Source organism: Solanum tuberosum, unplaced genomic scaffold (assembly GCF_000226075.1).
Source record: "Solanum tuberosum cultivar DM 1-3 516 R44 unplaced genomic scaffold, SolTub_3.0 scf00128, whole genome shotgun sequence".
Taxonomy (NCBI): domain Eukaryota; kingdom Viridiplantae; phylum Streptophyta; class Magnoliopsida; order Solanales; family Solanaceae; genus Solanum; species Solanum tuberosum.
In genome coordinates, this window is record NW_006239053.1 from 1,132,011 (window position 1) to 1,153,819 (window position 21,809).

The 21,809-nt window shown below is 33.8% G+C and overlaps 3 protein-coding genes across 3 annotated transcripts; all 3 read right to left on the reverse strand.

Moving 5' to 3' along the window:
* Window positions 1-3,200: 3,200 nt before the first annotated feature.
* Window positions 3,201-4,488, reverse strand: LOC102594674 (uncharacterized protein At5g39865-like). Its single transcript, XM_006350792.2, has one exon. The coding sequence runs from the start codon at window positions 4,215-4,217 to the stop codon at window positions 3,495-3,497; it is 723 nt and encodes a 240-aa protein (XP_006350854.1). The 5' UTR covers window positions 4,218-4,488; the 3' UTR covers window positions 3,201-3,494.
* Window positions 4,489-6,241: 1,753 nt separating this feature from the next.
* On the reverse strand, window positions 6,242-7,570 carry LOC102595004 (uncharacterized protein At3g28850). Its single transcript, XM_006350793.2, has one exon. The coding sequence runs from the start codon at window positions 7,297-7,299 to the stop codon at window positions 6,535-6,537; it is 765 nt and encodes a 254-aa protein (XP_006350855.1). The 5' UTR covers window positions 7,300-7,570; the 3' UTR covers window positions 6,242-6,534.
* A 7,095-nt stretch (window positions 7,571-14,665) lies between these two features.
* Window positions 14,666-19,643, reverse strand: LOC102595334 (serine/threonine-protein kinase STY17). The gene is made up of 3 exons (XM_006350794.2): window positions 19,081-19,643; window positions 17,459-18,542; window positions 14,666-15,216 (listed from the first exon to the last, which is right to left on the reverse strand). The coding sequence occupies exons 1-3, from the start codon at window positions 19,488-19,490 to the stop codon at window positions 14,914-14,916; spliced, it is 1,797 nt and encodes a 598-aa protein (XP_006350856.1). The 5' UTR covers window positions 19,491-19,643; the 3' UTR covers window positions 14,666-14,913.
* Between the last annotated feature and the right edge of the window lie 2,166 nt (window positions 19,644-21,809).

The following is a 21,809-nucleotide window of genomic DNA, read 5'->3' on the forward strand; positions in this document are numbered from 1 at the left end:
CCCGCCCCGCCCTACATAGCCTTAAACTCACCCCGCCCCGCATCTGTCCCGCACCATCGCCATCCCTATTTTTGAGTATGAAAAAACTTGAGTTTCTTCGGTGGAAGAACTCAAAGTACATGTGGTGGCTATACGCCTTTTGAGTATGAAAAAGTTGAACTATTTCTCCTGAACATAGCAACTTGCAAATATATAGTACAAGATGATGTAATATCCTACCTTCCCCAAATTTCAATAAAATTTCACCGAATATGTTGAAAAGCTAGCTATTGGTATTCAAGAATGTTTCTGGATACAATAAAAGAAGAGTGGTAAAGAAACTTGATCTGTTGTTACCATTATTAGCAAGAGATTGAGGCGGATTTAGAGTGGATCCAAGAGTTAGGTTGTACACTCATTACTTCTAGGAGATCACATGTACGTTACCTTTAAATTTTGAATACGTCTTTGATCAGTAACTGGAATCTTCCTCAACTCATCCTTCTCTAGTCCTTTCGACAAACGCGAGGCCTCAGCTTTCGCGGACTCAAACAGAAATCTCACATTGTATCGTAAGATACAACGCGAGATTTCCCTGAGAGTTAGGACGCATATCAGAATAAGTAGCACGGCTGCAACAACTATTAGTAAACATGAGCTATTTGAAATAATCGAGTCATCACGGTCATTATACGACTGAATAGTCGATGGAGCCCGAAAACCTTTCATCAATATCGTAGAGAAAGAGAATTACAAAGTGAAGAATCGAATCTTTTATTGCTAGCTCACATTACATTTATGATTTATTGTACACTATTTTGGTTCATAGCTCTACTTGTAGATCATCTTTCTTCCATCCAAAAGTTACTCCCGATTTATTTTACTTGTCCACTGTATTATAAATATTTAAAAAAAAGTTTATGGTCTGAAATATATCATAAACATTTTCTTGGATATAAAATCATATAATTAACCATGATATAAAATGTTTATAACTAAATTATTAAAAAATGTCATTGATTTTTAAACAAATGAAAAATGTGTTTGTACAAAATGAAACGGAGGAGCAACTCTTCTTTTTTGTACAAAAGATAATTTGGCTCATCGATTCTTAATAGGCGATTTGATTTGTATTATATTGTTTTGAACAGTTTTCACTATATGAACAAACGTTTAAAGTTGAGTTCGCCACAAAATTCACGTTTTTTAATCATAGTACCAAAATGAGACTCATTTTTTTAATTATCATTTTGCCTTGATATTAAAATTTCATATTATATTGTTCACATTCTAATTAGTAAGTTAAGTGTGCGGGGAACGGAATGTCAGTTCTGTTTATATAATTTTTAATAATTCTCACCTCGTGAGTTAGTTTAACGGACCTTGACCAAGCATAATTTTGGATACGAGTCCTCAACATTGAAGGAAGTGCATGAAAAATGTAGTACTACTACTAAAGACAGCAAAGTTTGTTTCTTTTCAAAAAGAACTGAAAAAGGAAAAGATAGCACATGCTACTTGCTTTATTGTTGAAATGTAAATGGATATAAGGCCCTCTTAATCCAACAATATATATCTAACTGTTCTTGTTGGTTTGTTACAACCAATTAAAGTACACTTCAACGACATACCACAAGTGGGGTTTGGGGAGGGAGGGTAAAGTGTACGCAACACTTGAGGTATATAATTCAAATTCATTACAACAACATTTTCAATGCCACAATATTAATACCTACCTAGCTATGGCTTAATACTACAATTTAGCTGCTACAACATCAAAGATCATTAAGAAGGAGGGCCATGAATGTTCTTCCAGTTAATACAGACAAGTAATAGTGATTCAATGAAGAGAACAATGTTCAGTATAATTTATGTAGACTGCTTCTTCTTGAACCTCAAAACTGTCACATGCCTCGTGGTGTACATAATACTTACCAACACCTGGTGTTTATATCAAACCAACAAATGCAAAACCTATATGTCGTTTATAAATGCATTGTCACTGTAGTTTTCAAGTGACAAGTCAATTTGTCTGGTCTAATACTGAGTACGGGTAAGTTTTTACTATACCTCAATATCCAGACAATGAGAAAAGAAAACAATTAACCCTAAGGAATGACAGTAATCTACCATTTACCAAGATAGCTGGTGGCAATCATTCAAACATCAAAGAAGAATGAATTAGTCCAACTAGATTTGCACTTGGATCCTTAAAGCAAGGGTAGACAGATGTGTAGGCTCTCTCTTCCAATATCCAACTTCCTAGAAATGCTTTTGATACTATCTTAGCTTGATCAATTTCAAATACTCACTTTTCTCAAACACCAGCTTTCGCTGTCCACCAAGGCAAAAATAATTAGGTAGGATGTTTTAGGTCAATTGTGATCAAGCCCAGAGCTTACTCTTCTATTATAAAATTTTCATTTGTGATAGTGAAAGACAGCCAACAGTTTAGTCTGATCATATAACCTATCAGTATATTCTTCCAAGGGATGCATTCACCATGAACAATATGTTTGTCCTTTAGGCTTTAAGCATAATTCTACAAATATAGTTTTTACTGCAACAAGGGAGAGCCCACAACTCTCAAACTAGAAAGCTTTCTGTGGCTTGAGAACTCTAACCTCTGAATAAACGTGTATAGTTGGGAAGGAAGAGCATACAAACTTAATATTTAACCAATGAAGGTAAGTCGAGGCTTGTTACAAATACCATCCAATATAAATGGTACCTGAATATATTGACTGATGCAAACAGATAGCGTAAAAGGAAAATGGTCGATCCAACAACTGATTTGAGGGATTGGCAAACCAAATGTCTGGGATTGACCAATGTATGTTTGAAAATAAGTATAGATGGAGTTAAATACACATTAAAGAACCCCTGCTTGTAACATACAATGTCTAAATTTGAACTTGCTAATGTAGAAGAGGTATTGGACTAATAAAGGAGGCTAGCCTGCCCAAACAACACATTTTTGCTAACACAATCAATAAATAGGCCACAGCCCACAAGCAAAATCGAACTAGTCTAGATGAATCAATGAGCAACATTTGAGTGTCATTATCTTTACACTAACCAACTTTCTAAAAGGGATTTTTATAAGAACTTCAATTAGGGACCCTTCAATACAGAATCAACCTAATGTATATGACTAAACCATCAAGCACAAACAATTGTTACACAGAGATAGCATATGTAAAAATCAGTACAACCAAAAATTAAAAAGATGAATCAAATCTACGAAACTTCCCGAAGGACAACATCAGAATTCATGCATAATTAGCATGTATTATCCCACATAGTTGTAGTCACTTTTCAATTAGTACTTTACAGAACTATGTCAAAAGCAAACACCCAAGAAAGAAAATCAACTAAAGAGAGCATTTTGCAAAAACCAAACTGCCTTCTTTACTTTTATAAGCACAGCAATCCCTCTACTACTAAAATTTTCACCTCCATTTTCAGCTAATACTTTCTGACTAATCTAACGAAAACAATGTTAACGATTGCATTTAAAGTATAGGGTAGTAACAAGAAGGGCACCTGATCAAACCATTCTCATTACAAACCGTGCAAGTCCTGAATCCACTTTTCTCGCTATAACACTTTTGGCTACCACTGCACTCTTCACAGAGAACAAATCTATTACCTCCACACACTTCGCACGTGCTGAATTCCGCCGGAGTCAGCCCTTCAACGTATTTCTTCAGCTCACCGGCTTCATGAAGCTGAATAATCTCCGCCGCGCCACCAACGTAACTCCCGCCGATGAAAACTCTGGGCAAGGACAATTTCGTCTTTACACGGGTACCCAATATCGTCTTTAGCTCTTCCATGAACCCCGCATCCATAGACACATCTCGTTCATCAACCGAAACACGAAAGCTAGACAGAATCGATCGAACGGCTTTGCAATCATCGAATGTAGAACGAATTACTCTAAGGCTGGTGAAGTAAATCACTATTTTCTTCTCAGCTGCTGGGATTTGAATCGATTTCGGAGTTGTTGATTCGGGTGCGGGTGCGGGTCGGGTTGAGAAAGCACGGAGGACCGCGTTAACGCGGAGGACACGATGGAATATATTGGGTTTTTTGGTGGTGGTGGTGGAAACGGGTGAATTGTAATCAGAATCGTCGGAGAAAAGGGTGTTGATATCTTTGAAAGAAGAACAAGAGAAATTGGGAGAATTGTTGTTGTGAATCCAAATCTTTGATTTGGTTCGACTAAGCAACATGATTTCCAGAAATCGAAACAACAACGAAGCTATGATCAGCGCGACGCAATGGGGGTGTTGTTGGCTGTCCCTTCCGATTTTCCGACTTCTACGAATGCGTTATTATTAAAACAATCGTAGTTCGACCCGGTCCGCATCCATCAAATGCTTCCCTTTTACTGTAATTTTGATTAGGCTTAATATATATTTTGCCTTTCTAAGTTGTAAAAAAAATATTCATTTGATAAATACTTTTAACTACCAAATCCTTACTTGATAGAACATGGGGCCAAAAATTGTACAAGACTCCAAACTGGTGGCGCATATAACGAAAGTATATTTAATAGAAAAAATTGAACTAATTGTGAGCGTTTATGTATGTGGGCACGTACTTAACAAAAGGATACTCCTTATTTCAATATGTTTATCCTACTAAAATATTCGATATAACATGTGTAAAGTAAGAAATAAAGAGTTGTAAACAATTATTTTTGAAAGGGAGGTGGTAAATTTTAAACCTATAATATATTTTTTTTATCTCAATGCTTGATTAAGTGACACGTGTTAGATTTTGAAAAAAAATATTGATCCTCTTCCTCAGGCTCCGGCCGGCCTTCCCTTTGGTCTTGTCTCACAGAAAAATTGGGAGAAATCTAACGAAATAATAGAAGTTGGCTGGCCAGATACCCACACATTTCTCCTCTTTATCTATTTCGATTATTGTTCATATCATCTCTTTTTTTCGTATTTATTCGATTCAATGGTGTTTGATGATTTATCTCTGTGAGGCGGAGGGAAAAAAAAGAAGGAATTAGAGGTGTTTGGTTATGGCAAACAATGGTGATCAGCAGAGCAAGCTACTGGAAAGGCGAGAAGACGTTGGTAATGTGCCTTTTCTTTCTTTCTTTTTCTCAAGTTAATGGTGCATGTCACAACATCATCGATGCGTGAAATATATACATGTTGATTATCTAAAGTGGTCAAACACTGACGAGGTTACAGTAATGTCCGAGCAATTTACGTGAACCTCGACTAGTTATCTGCTACAACCATCAGCACATGCACTACATAATTTTGCCTACTAAAATTCAGGCAGAAGTGAAAAAAATCACCTAACTCATTTGCGACAATGAAAGACAGCCAGCAGTTTTTACCTATCCCAAGTTTGAATGTACATGTCAGTATTTTCATTCAAAAGATGCTTTCACCGTAAACAAATGTTTCTCCTTTAAGCATAATTCTACAGATATAGTTGTTACTGCAACAAGGGAGAGCCCACAACTCTCAGGTTAGAAAGCTTTCTCTACCTCTCACTAAACGTCTATAGTTGGGAAGGAATATCACCCAATCTTAATATCAAAATGTTGCCAAAAAGCCTGTTACCTTTCTTCAACACAGATAGATACTCGATAACTCTATCTACCAAGACTTGGGACTATAGAAGAAAAACAACTTTAACTTAATCCATTTGTCTAAGCTTTGATGGCAGAGTTTGTACATAGGCTAGTGAGAGAGAGAGAGAGAACAAATACCTAACAGAATAAACGGTCATATGCAAACTCTGCCGAGCACCATCGTTGGTAAAACAAAATAGAAATAGATAATTTTGGAAGGGTCTAGGTATAACAAGGAGGTTGGCCCCTGCCTCAAAGTTGCTAAACACATTCAATAGATTATGTCTCAAGCAAAACCAGTATTCTGAAACCACAATTCAAGCTATGTAATGATTTGAAACAACGTCTCTATCTCTGTCTCCACGAGGTAGGGTTTGTGTACACCCTACCCTCCCCAGACCCCACCTAACGGGGTTTGTTGTTGTCGAATTAGAGCCAACCCAAAAATGAGGCAATGTGCAAGATTTGATTGTCATTACTCATTATCTTTATGCAAAATTGCTAACCAACTTTCAGAAAGACATTTTAATAGAACTTAACTTCATCACATATATACAGATAATGCATACGACCAAGACATTAGAACTCTAACATTCTGTTAAACAGAGAGTGTTACCCCTAATCAATAACAATTTACCCAGGCACAGCATATTTGTAATCAAGCAAGCTATGAAAAAAATACATAGAAAAATCAACTAAAGATAACATTTTGCATCTAATCAAACTGCTTTCTTAGCATATAAACACACCCAATGCACCAATTCCCTCTACCTCCACCAAAAAAGGGGAAAAAAGAAGAAGAGAAAGAGAGATTAATCATACAAAAAGCTGCTAATGGAAGATTAAAAAGAAGAAGAAAATGAAGTGTATAAAGTTTTCATCTTCATTTTCAGCTTATACTTTCTGACTAGCCTAAAATATAGTTATAGAGCTTGCTAATCTAATCATAGTGTAATTGGGGCATAGTAACAAGATGGGCACCTGATCAAACCATTCTCATTACAAGACGTACAAGTTCTGAATCCACCTTTCTCGCTATAATACTTGTGGCTACCATTGCACTCGTCACAGAGGATAAATCTATGGCCGCCGCACACTTCACACGTGCTTAAATCCGCCGGAATCAGCCCTTCAACGTACTTCTTCAGCTCACCTGCTTCATGTAGCTGCCGAATCTCTTCTGCACCACCAATGTACCTCCCGCCGATGAAAACTCTCGGCAAGGACGGTTTCGTCTTTTCACGGATACCCAATATCGTCTTTAGCTCTTCCATAAACCCAGAATCCATGGACACATCTCGTTCGTCGATCGAAACCCGGAAGCTACGCAGAATCGTTCGAACAGCTTTGCAATCGTCAAATGTAGAACGAATTACTCTCAGACTTGTGAAGTAGATCACTATCTTTTTCTCAGCTCCTGGGATTTGAATCAACGGCTCCGATTTACGGGTCTCCTTGAGATTTGATTCGGGTTGAGGGAGGAGGGTTTTGAGGGGCAAATCGGGTCCGGGTCGGACTGATAGAGCACGAAGAACAGCGCTAACACGGCGTACACGATGGAAGATATTGGGTTTTTTGTTGGGGGTGGGTGAATTGCAATTTGAATCGTCAGAGAAAAGGGTTTGAATATCTTTGAAAGAAGGACAGGAGAATTTGGGGGAATTGGTGTTGTGATTCCAAATCTTTGATTTGGTTCGAGTTACCAACATGGTTTTCAGAGATCGAAGAACTGAATCAACAAGAAGAAGAAGAAGAAGAACTTTGTTGAAACTTGGTAGGATTTGGTTATTGAGGTTTCTTGGTTGAAATCAATGGCGGAAAATGGAAGAAAATATATTGTAGAAGAAGATGGGAGTGGGGACAGTGAGAAGGAGAAGGGTTTGGCGTCAGTGTTAAGGGATTATAGAGAAGAAATTGCGAACGTGGTGAAGGTGTCAGGGTGGGTGGGGGTGACAGTGGCCAACAGAGAAGGGGAAAATTACTCTGATTTTAATATACATTTTCATTTTTCCTTGTTATATTTAATACTAATTATTTACAAAATCTAAAAATATAGTATAGTATTAATTAATATAAATATTTAAATCAGTTACTAATATTATTATTATTATTATTAAAAGAAAAAACATACCAGGTTAATATGAAGGAGTCCTTAGGATGACTCATCTCGTTTGGAGGGTGGTCTATCACACAAATGACTTGAAATCGATTTGTCTTCAATATTTTTTAAATCAAATTTATTGCATAAAATTTATCTACTACAATTTTCATCCCTATATAATTTATAAATTATTACATAATGGAGAATTTATCCTATAGACCTATACTCACCTCAGAGTGCTAATTCGAAAGGCGAGACAAAAATTAAAACCGCTACTGATTATTTTGGGATTAAAAAAATATGGAGGAAAAGTACTATATGAAATGAAAGAAAGAGAAAAAATGAAGAGGAGATTTTGAGGATAAAATAATACTATAGTAATGGGGAAGAAATCTGACTTGCACATGTTTGGTTTGACTAATTTTTTTTTTTTGGTAAATTAGAAATTTAACTAAAAAAATAAAAGCCATACGATTTTTAATTCTGTCAAAAAAAGTTTTGGTCATAATTTTTGGATTAAATTAAAAAATTATCTTCAGATAATTATTTGATTAAATTTTCAAATACTCTGAGCCACTTTTTGAGATTTCAACTTATAAACTTTAAATTTCAAGTATCAACTTCAAAATCACGATGAAAGGGAGTTGCTCGGATGGTAAACACCCCTTACTTCCAACCTGAAGGTTTTATTTTATCAAATTTATTTTTTATTGGCCGAAAAGTGTACACATTAGTATATCCTTCTTTAAATATGTTTGACAATTATTTTATTGGCTTCCAGCAAATACGTTCAATATGAAACTATAGGTTATAAGAGGTTGATAATTGTGTGACAAGATTGACAATAATTAGGTAGGTGGTTCTAGTACTTAATATTTCAATTCTTTTACTAATTTTAACACTCAAGTGATGCTTCATAATTTTGTATTAAGACTAAAAGTATACATTATCTTACTTGATTTTCGTAAACAATTACTTTCCTTGATCTTTTCTAAAAAATCTCTAAAAACAATCGATTTAGTTTGAGTCGTAACATTATTATTAATATTCAATTAAGTTTTTCCTTCATAGTGATTTGAGTTTTGACTGAATGGCTTAACAACATCAATAAAAATGAAAATTATATTAATTTAAGTTAAAAATAACTTCCTCTATAATTATGAAAATATGTGATTATTTATTCATTCGTTGTGAATACTCAACATAACTAATACATAAATTTATTCATAACTAATATTACATTACCAATATTCGTACAAATCTAGTTCAATTATTTATCAAACTCTACTGTTCTAAACTGAAAAGTCAACAAAATCATAGAATATGGGAGATTTTAAAACTTGCTACTAAAATCTGTCTCGTAGATTACCAACTTTAAAAAAAAAATTAATAAAAATTGCAACTTCAATGATTTGTATTCCAATTAGTAACATTTTACAAAGAATAGTTCATTTACATAGAAGAAAAATGTAGAGAGTTAATTAAGTAAATGCAATAAAAAAAGAAACGTCATCCAAAAAAGTTTTGAATCATTAAAAGAAGTCATTGAGTAATTAATCGATTACGGGTTGATTAATTAATCGATTCATTAAATAATCCAAATTGACCCGTTTAAGGGATGGGTCAGTTTGGATTACAACCTAAATTGACCCGTTAACAAAATGTCACTCACGTAACATATCAAAAGTTTTGCAAATTTATCGTGTGAACTTGACTTAAATAATATTACAGCATGTAGCATGTTAAGGAGGGGGCGTTTGATATTCGGTTTAGGTTTTTCAAATTTCAAATTCGATAATTGATAGTCAATCCCTTTGCCCGTACACAGGTGACAGGTCAATTTACTATATCCATAGCTTTGAAGACACATATACAAAAAAGAAATCACTAAATTGATGATCATGACTACTCAATTGATGTGGGTAAGGGTGGGAGACAATTAATCTCAAGATAAGCTCATGAGATGATGAATCATGTAAATCACGAAAAGAGATTTGACGTACAAATAAAGTCTCATATTGATAGTGAAAAAATAATTATTATTTTTAGTAAAATATAGTACTAATACTCTTAGAGGAAAGTTATATATGATGTTGGTCCCAACGGTTGAGAATACAATTACATAATAAAAATGTGATTTCTCTACAAGTTTGAGTTTTTAGATGAAATGATTTACTCACTTCAATATGGTATCAGAGCATGCAGGGATCATAAGATCGACTATCACCACCACTCATTTAAAAAAAAATCCACGTATTTGACTCATAAAAAAGAATCAGACTCACACGTGAGGAGCGTAATAAAAGTGTGCTCTCTATGTGAAATTCTACTCCCATATTATTAGGAGCTAGCTATAACGTTGGTCCTCATAACGTTGACACCATTGCTTATTATTATTGAACATATTAAAAGTTGGATAGCTACGTGATCAATAATAATTAATACTCATTTTTTTTTTAAAAAAGTTTGGTATAATAGTAACATCTTCAAACTCAAGAGTCATTAGTACTATATAATAGAATCTAGCCATCCATAAAATGAATTAAAATGTGTATTTATGAGTACTGATGAGAGGATAAGCAAGCATGTGGATTGTCGAGAGAATGGAATTTAAGATTTGGGAATGTTAGCAAAAATGGCTAGGAGTATTATTTTTTATTGACGAATTTAGAATTTTAATTTTAATAATCAGGAATTCTATAAAAAGAAATATATGTTATTGGTTTTTGAATAATTTCTTTATGTATACTAAGTGGAGTTCTTGACAAAAATATAAAATTTTGGCCAAATCGATTAAATTCTTACGAATCTATAATTATAACTCTAATTCCGACCTTGTTCTTTTCCTGATCCTTTTTTTTAGTAAATTAATTTTTTTAAAAGGCGCAATATAAGCATATTTTGTTTCGATTTTTTTTTTTGAGTGAATGTCTCAGAAACAATATTTTTATTCCACATAAATAAGGATAAAATCTCCCTACATTCTACTGTCTCCAAAACCCACTTATAAAATCACAATGAGTATGTTACTGTTGTTATTGGCAATTTAGGCATACATAGGATACATTGTATATACAAATACTATATGTATTTTTTCTTACCTTCTTGATTTAATCCAACCACCTAATATAAAGATCATGAAAATATATTCCTCTTTGTGCTGAAGTTTCAGTCTCAACAAGTTTGATTGAGATTATAAATTAGTAATTGGTACTAATTAATCTAAAGTGAGATGTGTTAATCACCACAGAGAAAACTAATCATAAGGATCAATGGATATATTCTTATTAAACTTTTGGGGTGAGAGACACCCATCACATAGATTCTTATCCACATTTTCCTTTGAAAATAATAAAAATTCATTATCGATTTGTTTGATCATAATAATTATTCACTTTTTAAAAAATATATATTTTTTACTATATTTAAAATTTTGTATTTAGCCATAAAATTTTTAAATTTAATTTGAAGTTGTATTTCAAATTTAGAAAACAATTTATAATTTTTTTTCGGCTTACTTTTTACTTTTGAGGTTGTATTTAAATACCCTCAAGAATAAGGAAACAATATTTAAAATATTCTCCGTAAAAAGTATAACCAAACACAATTCCATATTCAACTTCAACTCCATAAATTTCTCGAAAAAATAAAATATATTTGAAATGTATGGTCAAACCCTACTTTATAAATATTTGATGTTTATATCAATTTAATAGATATAAATTATAATTTCCATATACATATTTATATTGATATATAAATGATATCTGTTGATATATATAGATATATATATATATATATATCCAATATGGATAATATTTATCAAAAATAGTACTGATAAATAAGCTATATATATAGAGAGAGATAATATATCAAAAGTGCCTTTACAATTGTATGATCTTCAATATACCATGTTGTTTCTATAACATTATTTTAACACAGGGTGACACACATTAAATTTGAAACGTTCATAAATAAATATAAGAAAATCAATTTACTTGAATAGGGCCAATAGGAAAAGAATGACTTTTTTTTCTTTTTAGCTAATAATCACAATTAAATACTTAATAAATTTAATTCCAAGTTTTATGGATAAACCCCTAACAATAATATTAATGATGGATTCATATCTACAATTTGTTATAACATTAGTGAATATGTTCTACATCAAAAGACTTGGATTAATCAAATGAATCCGGTCTCATAATACTACATTCACTCCTGAATATTAAGTACCTATTAAAATAATTGAGATACACATAAGTTATTCAGACACGTTGAGATAGAAAAAATTGTGCAATTTCTTATTCTTTGGGGGTGGGGTGTGGGGTGGGTGGACCATGTAAGTGTATGATTAGAGGGCACGAGAGGAGTTAGATTGGATCATATTTCTGCAATATAAAGGAGATAAAGGTTAGGTCATATATTTTTGACACAACCAAAGTAAGTGGTTTCTGAAAAGTTGCATGTGCTTCATAATTCTTCTACAGCAACCACATTAACAAACCAATTTTCACTTTTGGTCACATGCTCTCTTCTTTCACACGAGTTAAAGTTATATGTATTGTCAATATAAAAAAAATACAGTAAAATTAATTAAAAAATACTTACAAGTTATATATAATGATAATTAGGTTTTACAATCAAATTCTATGGATATTCAATAATTTTTTTAATTAATATAATTGAGTAACAATTATTGTGTTCCTTGAACAAATTGTGCTTTAGATTTGTCATTAATATTATTTTTTTTTACTCTTCCTAAGAGTTTACATTTTCTTTCACTTTCTTGATTACTCGAACCCAAAACTCTAGAATCAGACACGAAGAGTGTCTACCAACTAGACAACTCCTTGTAATTTAAAATAGTACTACACTCTTCTCTTCTTTTCCCTTTTTTTTTTTTTTGGGGATGTTGATTGATGAGTAGTACAATGCTCATTTTATATTTGGTACTATTTGTTTTCCTGAAACCTGAATGAGGATAATTATGAGTATATCGCGAAAAAGTTTTAATTTTTTTTTTTGTAGATCTTAAAAGATAGAAAGGGTATTATGATTCATATTCATAAGTTAATTATCCAAAAAGAAAATAAAAAGAGCACTTACCTTTTGTTTTACTTATTTTTTGCTTTTGACAATTTATCAATTTTCCCCTTTTCTAACCTATTATTTGTAAAAGAAAGCAATATTCCTTTTGGATAATTGATCAAGTCGTTGTGTGACTCGTGTCTGTTTCATTTCAATTTGATGATAATAGGCGTTTATTATAATTAATAATTATAAAGATTAATGGAATAAAGTAGTTCTTTTCTTTGCTACTAGCCTACAATAAGAAAATCATGAGTATTATTATTATCATTATCATTGTTAGTACTATTTTTCATAAGTAATAATATAACCATATTTGAGGATTATCTATGTTCCTGCTAAATTATCTGGGAAATCCGGTTAATAAAGGAAAACAATGACAAGAGCGAATTGCTCAGATGGTAAGCCCGAGGAAACAAAGGAATGCATTTTTACGGGCCTATCTTAACCAGCCAATCGCCCACTCCAAGCCCAACTGCAGGTAGGCTACAGTTGAGCTGGGCCGGCCCAGGAAAAACTGGTAATGCACCGGCCCATCAATCTTTCTTGAATTTACTTACCAAAAACCAACACTTTTCTGTTAGGATTAAACCATAATTAAAGGTAAGAAAAAAATACAAAGTAAATATGCCAAGTGAAAAAAATAATTATAAAAAAATACATGTCACATATTCGTTGGTTCTGCACTTCTGTGTAAACATCTAGGCACTTTTTTAGGGAAAATTATGCAGCAAACACTTAGCCTGTATTAGGTATTATAGCTACCGTTTAAGAAAATTGTAATTCACGGCTACAGTTTCTCCAATTCTTGCTATTCATCTGATTTGTATTCGGTTCCTGATTGTATAATTCCAGAATTTTGTGTGTGCTTACCTTAGCTATTTGTATACGATTTATGAAAATATTATACTCCCTCTGTCCCAATTTATATGACTCACTTTCCTTTTTAGTTCAGTCCCAAAAAGAATGACACATTTCTATTTTAAGTAACAATTTGCCTATAAAATGTCTTTTTTACCCTTAATGAAATGATTTACAACCACACAAATTTCTATCATTCATTTTGGACCACAAGTTTTAAAAGTCTTTCCATTTTTCTTAAAGTTTGTGCCAAATCAAAGTACATCACATAAAATGGGACGGAGGGAGTAATAAATTACCATGTTTGTTTATTAGCAAGTGAAATATACAAACGGAGTTCTGAAAAATTCTTAAATGTATAAATAAAGAATTTTAATTATCTCTTTATCTCTCGTACCAAATGAGCCCATAATGTCTGATTACACTATCATGAACTTACATGCAGAACTTGCCTATTTCAAACTCAAAACTCAATGCATATAGAAAACCATTAAATTCGTTCAAGCTCTCAGTAACTCAGTAAATATTAGTATGCGTTTGGCCATAGATTTTAAATATTTTTCAAAAGCTGGTTCAGTTTTCCAGCTTTGGATCTGCCTTGAGGTTAAAAGTCTAATTGAATCTGCCTTCAAAAGTTGGCCCATCAAAATGTCATTTGGATCTTTTTCCTATGGGAAAAAATAATTCAGATCTTATATTCCTTGTTATTTACTTCTAGTGACAAGGAAACAGAGAAGGGACCCATAGTTAGCCACCATAAAAACATTAAAGTGCAGCTAAACACAAAAGACCTAAATTACTAAGACTTTGTGGTCTCTCATGCCTCAATCCTTATATTTCTGTCTTTTTCTGCTTTATGCTAGTTTATTAATTCACAGTACAGACAACATGAAAAGCAACTAATAATGATAATTGGCAGCCATAATAGGACTAGGAGAAACTAGATGTGACCCAACCAATCATGTCTCTAGCACAAAACATAAACTATAATTAAGCTGGAAAGACATTCCAAGAGGGGAAAATCCAGTAAATTTCTTTTCCTTTCATTATATATGATGATAGGAGGATATTTATCATTAATCAAGGAAGGATTTAATTTGCATTGCTACAAAGGATCTACGATCCACTTGAGGGATAACACTGGGTATGTTGTTGTTGCTACTACAAAAGATCTACACGAGGGATTGCGGCATCTACTAGACTAAAACAGCTTCTTTTACATTTTTATGAGATGGAAAGGATTTTCATTACCTACTGGAAAGGATTTTCATTACCTACTCTTACTGTTGCTATTACTGCTGGAACGTACCAATGTTGACACAATTTCCGTGAACTGAGGACGATTTGAAGGACAATTGTCCCAACACTTGATCATAAGAGATCTCAAAACTTGTGGGCAATCCTTTGGAATTTCAGGTCTAAGCCCACAAGCAGCAATCCCAACAGCAGCCTGTACTGGCGAGTAAGCAGAATATGCTACCTCGCCAGCCACCAATTCCCATATAATCATTCCGAAACTATATACATTACTCATCCAAGTCTCTTTGACACTTTCAGGGTCACCTGCAATTATCTGTTACAACCAAATACATGGTTAAAATGTGAAAAATATCACTTTTATCATTTATTGTGCATAAAGGTGCATTACTTCTTTGACAAACAACAAACAGATCTTAGCATACATTAACATCAACGTCCGAGGCAGGCAAGTTATTAGAAGCCATTACTCAATCATATCACAAGGTATTTTATTTTAAAAAAACTAGCATGTTCCACAACTGTCAATATAGCTCTAAAAGGATTAGCACTTCAAATTTGTCCTCATGTCGTCTGATAAAGCAGATTTAATTAATACAATTTATAAATTAATTAATAGAATTATGCTATTTTGGTCTCTCCACTAACAAATTTTCGAATACTTAATGGATTATTGATTTTGAATAAGAAGTAGAAGTATCAAATAGTTTTCTTATCATAAAAAGAAGCAGACACATAGTTTTCTTGTTAGGGATGGACCAACTGAGATGTTCAGTATGATATTCAACAACATACCCAATGTGATCCCACGAGTGGGGTTTGGAGAGGGTGTGGTGTACGCAGTAGACGTTACCCATACCTTGTGATGTTTAGTATGATATTACAAAGGATAAAATTGGAATAAGCCAATATCACAATTTCCCCTAAAAGAATTGCATAAATTCATTTGAAAATTGTAGCACCAGAATGAAAGTATATTGTAACATCCATAAGGATTTGCATCTTCAATTAAAAGTGGGTTCCACTAAGAGAAATTAACTCAGAATTGTTTACTAGAGTAAAAACAAAAGTACATAATCATGCAGCAGAACATAAGTACTAATTCCATAAAGCAAATAAAGCAAAAGTAAATATGATAATATGCTGGCGCATGCTCAAAAATCATGCCAGGATTAGTGGCAACGTTTTTATTAGTAGATAATCATCAAAAGGCCTATCCAATGAAGACATTGTTATGCTTTCAGAATAGTAACAAAAATCAAAACTTTTCTCCTCTTAAAGAAAAATTAAACTACTCATCTTGTGGCAACAAAAGAGTAATTTCTCTTCTTCTCTTTATGTATGGACAACACACAGAATATGCTTCTCAAGAAAATTTTAGATGATACTTTGTGGTCATTCTATGAATGGGATACCCAAAGGACTGGAAAACATCACATGCCACTCATTGAACACTAACTCGAAATTTTTATAGTACAGAAACTGTCATTGCTGCGGGGATAGTTCAGAGAATCCTAGTTTTACCGAACCTTAATTTGCCATAAAAGACAAATAATTGAGTAGTAAAATGAGACTGGACCAAATGGAGCAGAATGAATACGGAAGATTCATTTAACTTAACTAGTTTGACACATAGTTGTTGTCATTGTTGTAGAAACTGATCATTGTTTTTCCCTTCTTATCACACTACACCCAAGCACCATAACAGTATTTTGGACATTTAGGCAAGCCCTTTCAAACCTTCATTGACCTTAACTTCAGGTAGATTTAGCACATCTGACAGAGAAAAATTCTCCTTTTCAACTCACAGTCCTTTCTCTCATCCCCAAAGGGCCAAAAAAAAGACAAAGTAGGGGCCAGGTATTGTCTTATAAGAGCTCTCAGCCTCCCCCACCTCAAGCTGATACTCAATTTGGCATCGAAAACTGTTTACTCGGGCTACCACAGCATATATGGAAAGATTCTACCAAGTTAGCTGAGAACTCATGTAAGAAAACCAATCTTTGACACCGAGAACCCCAATGTCACAGCCAAAAATTAATTATACCACTAAAATTTTGGTTAACATCTTTCCGAATTCCGACAAATCTACTTTCTCCATTCTGTTAAGACTTTTAAGATGCTTTCCAATTAAAAACTGTAGTACAGTGAAAGCGGATCACCACATTGTTATGTAAGGCCCTAGATTTTTCTGGATGACTCATCAATATGGTGAAGCCACCACCTAAAGATGAACTTCAACATATGAAAATTACTTTCTTATACTTCCAAAAATTATATAAGTTCCTCCACTTATGTTTAACTTTTAATTGGTATAACAAATTTCATCTGAAGTACTCTGCCAGAAATGGAACAAAAGATCCCAACACTCTTCCCCCTCAATCTATCACTACCCTCAAACTGTAATGCAATCTGAGAGCCAACCATTAAATAATGTTGGTACCATCCCAAGAATAGCCCTTCTCAATATATTTCCAAAACCATTACTGAATATTCAGAATAAAGAGAACATATGAATGTATATATATGGATCAAATCAGATGTAGAAGAGAACAAACCTCAGGAGCTAGCCATCTATAACCATCAGTCTCATACTCCATGGCCTCGTCAATACTCCTGCAGGCAGCTAATATGCCCATATCGCCCAAGCAAGCATTCCCATTTTTGTCTAAATGGATCCTCTGTGTATTGAGATCTCTATATGCAACTCCATGATCATTCATGAACTTGATTCCCTCAGCTACATCTGTGGCAATCCTCATTATTTCTTTAGTCTGGACTTTCTTTTTCTTTAGCAATAAGTCATAAACTGATCCACCTTCCATCAACTTAGTCAGAACACACAAGCCATGATTTTCATTGATGCAAACACCAAAAAATTGCAATATACTCTTGTGCCCGCAAGTCATCAACTCCAACAAATCTTTTCGAAGCACAAACTCATAGGCAATTCCTTTGTCACAGCCCCTGAGCTTCTCAATCGTAACTTTTTTTCCCTTGTATACCCCTTTGAATGTACTAGGTCCAATCTGATCGATGAACTCAAGATTATCAGAGCTCAATAACCACTTTCCAATCTCTTCCCCACCAGATAACACAGTCTGCCACTCATCCACCGAGGCTGTAAACAAAGAAGTAGGTAAAGGCATTTGAAGCTGGACCTTTGGGCTCGAATTCTCGAATCCATTTTTGTAAGTTGGCTGCCCAGAGTCCTCTTCAATGTCTCCATATTCTCTGTTCTTTGTGTTCTCTTCTTGAGTCCCACAAAGGCCAAATGGCAGCTTCTTCATCGAAGTAGATTTTGGCTTCTTAAGGGATGATTTAAGAACATTCTCGATACGAGCTTTAAACATTTTTTCTTTTCCAGATTGAACCAAAAGCATCACAACGCCCAATGTAAAACCTTTCTTTTCAAAGATCTGTATCTTTTTGCAGCAAATTGAGGCGCTGTCGAGTGCCCCGGACATTGCAGGCCATGAAATAGAGGAGTTACATGCAAATGTCAACTTGAAAATCGACCCTTGGACTTCATCATCAGACACCTCTTGTATCATAATGGCTGGGTGGTCCTCTGCAGATGCCTGCTCTATCAATCTAATATGTAGAAACACATCCTTCATTTCGAATCCAGCTTGCCCATAGCTATCAAAAACAAGCCTAGTAAATAAGAAAATGCAAATACCAAAACAAACAGCACCAAAGCCAAGAAATTAGACGGTGACACACAATAGGAAAATATCTAGCTTGTGGTGGTCCAACCGAACAGTGCTCTTTGTCCAAACCTTACACATAATAACAACAAGTCAACAACTACTACTAGTATGTCTCAATCATAAACTAGTTGTAATTGATTATACAAATTCCCGATAATCACTCCACTCAACCGATCCATTTTCAATTTGATGCTCATGATCACGTATATACTGTAGCGCAAACACTTCAGGAGTTTTAGAGAACCCACAAGTCACTTTATACAGATGTAAAAAAAAAAAAAAAAAAACTATAACTAGAGTTAAACATACATTTAGAACTCACACTGTAAGCTCATAACCAGGATTACTAAATCTTAGATCCGCCATTTTAATCATACACATATAAAATCATCATTAATTTTTTTTCTCGGAAAATTTCTTCGGACAATGCAACGACGAGTTTATTTATAATAGTAGAAATACTAAACCTGAGTGGAAAAGAATCGTAATGCTTGCGAATGTTAGAGACAAGCTTCTCCGGAAGTTGACTACCAGGATAAAGCTGAGTCAAGCCCCGTACCACACTTCCCCAAACGTGCTTCCGGCAGGTCTCAACCCGGTCCGAGGGCGGGTCACGAACCGATTCAAGGTTGAGCGAGTTCTTAAGCGACGCAATGGCCTCCGATACATTCCGGCTCAGCCTCTGTAAACGCTTCTGCATCGCAGAGGACTCTTTAAAACTTCCATTGCTTCCGGCGCCGGTAGAACTAGCACCACCGGCTGAGCAACCATTTGCCGGTGGCTCCTCCGATCTGTCATTGTTACTCATTAGAATTTGTTCTACCATGTCCTCGTCCATACTTGCTCTACTGGACCAGCACTCCAATGCTGCTGCCATGAGTTGAAGCACGCAGATCCAGAATATCACGTCTTCCTTGTTGATTTTTAATAATATGAATGGTTAGTTATGTGTATATGATTTGAGCCTAGCTCCAACTGAACACTAGCTTAGAGGTCTAAAAGTTTCTATAAAAATGGACTGAAAACTAGAGAAATTGTTATTTATTTATATAGATAGAGTAGGGAAATTGTAGTAATAAATGAAATACACCAAAGTATGGTAATTATTGTTGTATGAATTATTAATATGATTTCCTTTTAGGTAATTCATTTTAAAAGGCTATTGATTGCCTTGAGTTGATTTTTCAATATGCATTATTATTCATTATGTATTCTGATATGTTTTACTTGAATAGACAATTATTTATAGTTTACCTTCTTAAGTATTAATTATTGTATTTGTATTTTGATAAATTTTACTTGAATCGATAATTATTTATAGTTTACCTTCTTAAGTTAAAAATGAGATTGCCTACCTATCACCCCTACATATATCACATTAATAACAATAGTTTAAAATGAAAAATATTGAAAACATTTAAAAACTAAATATGAATTATTATTGATAGCTTTAAAAATATCCCTTTAGTAACTGAACTTAAATATATCTCTAATCTTGCAACATAAGTGAAATATATCATTTATATTCTCGTTCAAATTTAAGAGTATTTTCAACACTTATCTTAATTGTTTTATTAAGAGTCTCACTTTCTTACAAGAGTTTGAGACTGTTAGTCATGTCATATCATAAATCGAAGATGAATCTGAATTTAGTTAGTCAAACAAAAAGGTGTTTTTAAAAATATATAGGAAAAATACTAAAAATTTATGTTAAATTCAGAATAATTTCAATATTCCTATCTAATTTAAAATATTTTTTTTAGCTCTCGTAATTAAAACAAAACACATAACTGGAGAAGAGGATGAAAGTAATATTTTTGGCTGTGTGAGGGTAATTGAGGGGCAGTTTTATGGGAGATGGTGGGGAAATAAATAGGACCGGTGACAAAAGAGTGAGCTTAAAGCGACGGCCGGAGCGGTGAATGTGATGATAGTTATGTCTGATTAAACATGGAATAGTGATAGTGATTTGTCATTCGGTGTCCTCGGAGATTGAAGCAATTCTTGGGATGTGGGCCTCTATTTTGCTTTCCGGATTTTTTGTTATTTTAATTGTTTGTTTTATTGTTTTAAAATATTACTCCTACTAAATTATAATCATTTTTTTATATAAAATTGTAGGTATAAGATTTAATAATTATTTTATTTTATTCAATTTCGTATTCAATTAAAATACAACAAATAATTTAAAAACGGAAAAAGTAAATCATGTCGCATGTATAGTGTAGCTTAGTAGGTCACGTGTTCTCTACTTTTTCATTCTATGTGATTATATACTTCGTGTTGATGATAACTTTACAGAGATCTTTGTTGGTTTTGGTGTGGACAGATTTGTGCCCATGACTTTTGGGTTGGATTGAAAATTGGGAACGAATAGTTGTTGAAAGTTTATTTTAGAAAATATTTTTAAAATTTAAAGAATTGGAAACAAAGCAAGTTCTTATATCATTATTATTTTTTTCTCATTCGGCGTCTGGATTTACATTGGAGTCCTGACTAAATCTCAACAAAAAATTTTCAATACTTAGGGCTCGAACCCGAGATCTCTGACTAAGGGTGAAACAGTCTCCTACTAGGAGCCGACATAAATATAGGAGAATCGAAAAACTGCATCGAATAGAACTAATTCGATTCTTCGATTTGGTATCGATGTTATTTTCTCAAAAGTTTGGTTCTTCGATTCGGTATTCGGTGTAAGTGTAACGACCCGGAAAATGATAGAGTGAAACTAGAGCCTCACATGTGAGTTTGGAGTCGAGAACTTAATGAAATGATTATATTTGAATTTGACCCAAAAAGTTCTTTAAAATGTGCTTCGGAAGTTACCGGAAACTTGTTTAGCTGTATATAAAAAGATCCGTTTCGTTTTTCGAAAATCCGACTTCATATTCTTGTTTAGGGGGTCAAATTGAGTGGGAAATGGGTCTAACCCAAATTTTAGAGCAACCGTATCAAAATCCGAAATTTCCAAGTGAAGCCTTTTTCGAGGGTCTACTTTGGAGGGTCATATCTCCTAGCACACAAATTATTTGGGTGGCCAATAATATATCCATGGAAAGCCCTTTGAGTTAGCTACCTAACGCACTTCGTTTCACCTCATTCGGAGTTCGGACGAAGAAGTTATGCCCATTTTCGTAAAATCTATCCGGCAGGAAATGCAAATTTCCAGTGACCGAAATTACTGTTCACCCGCCTC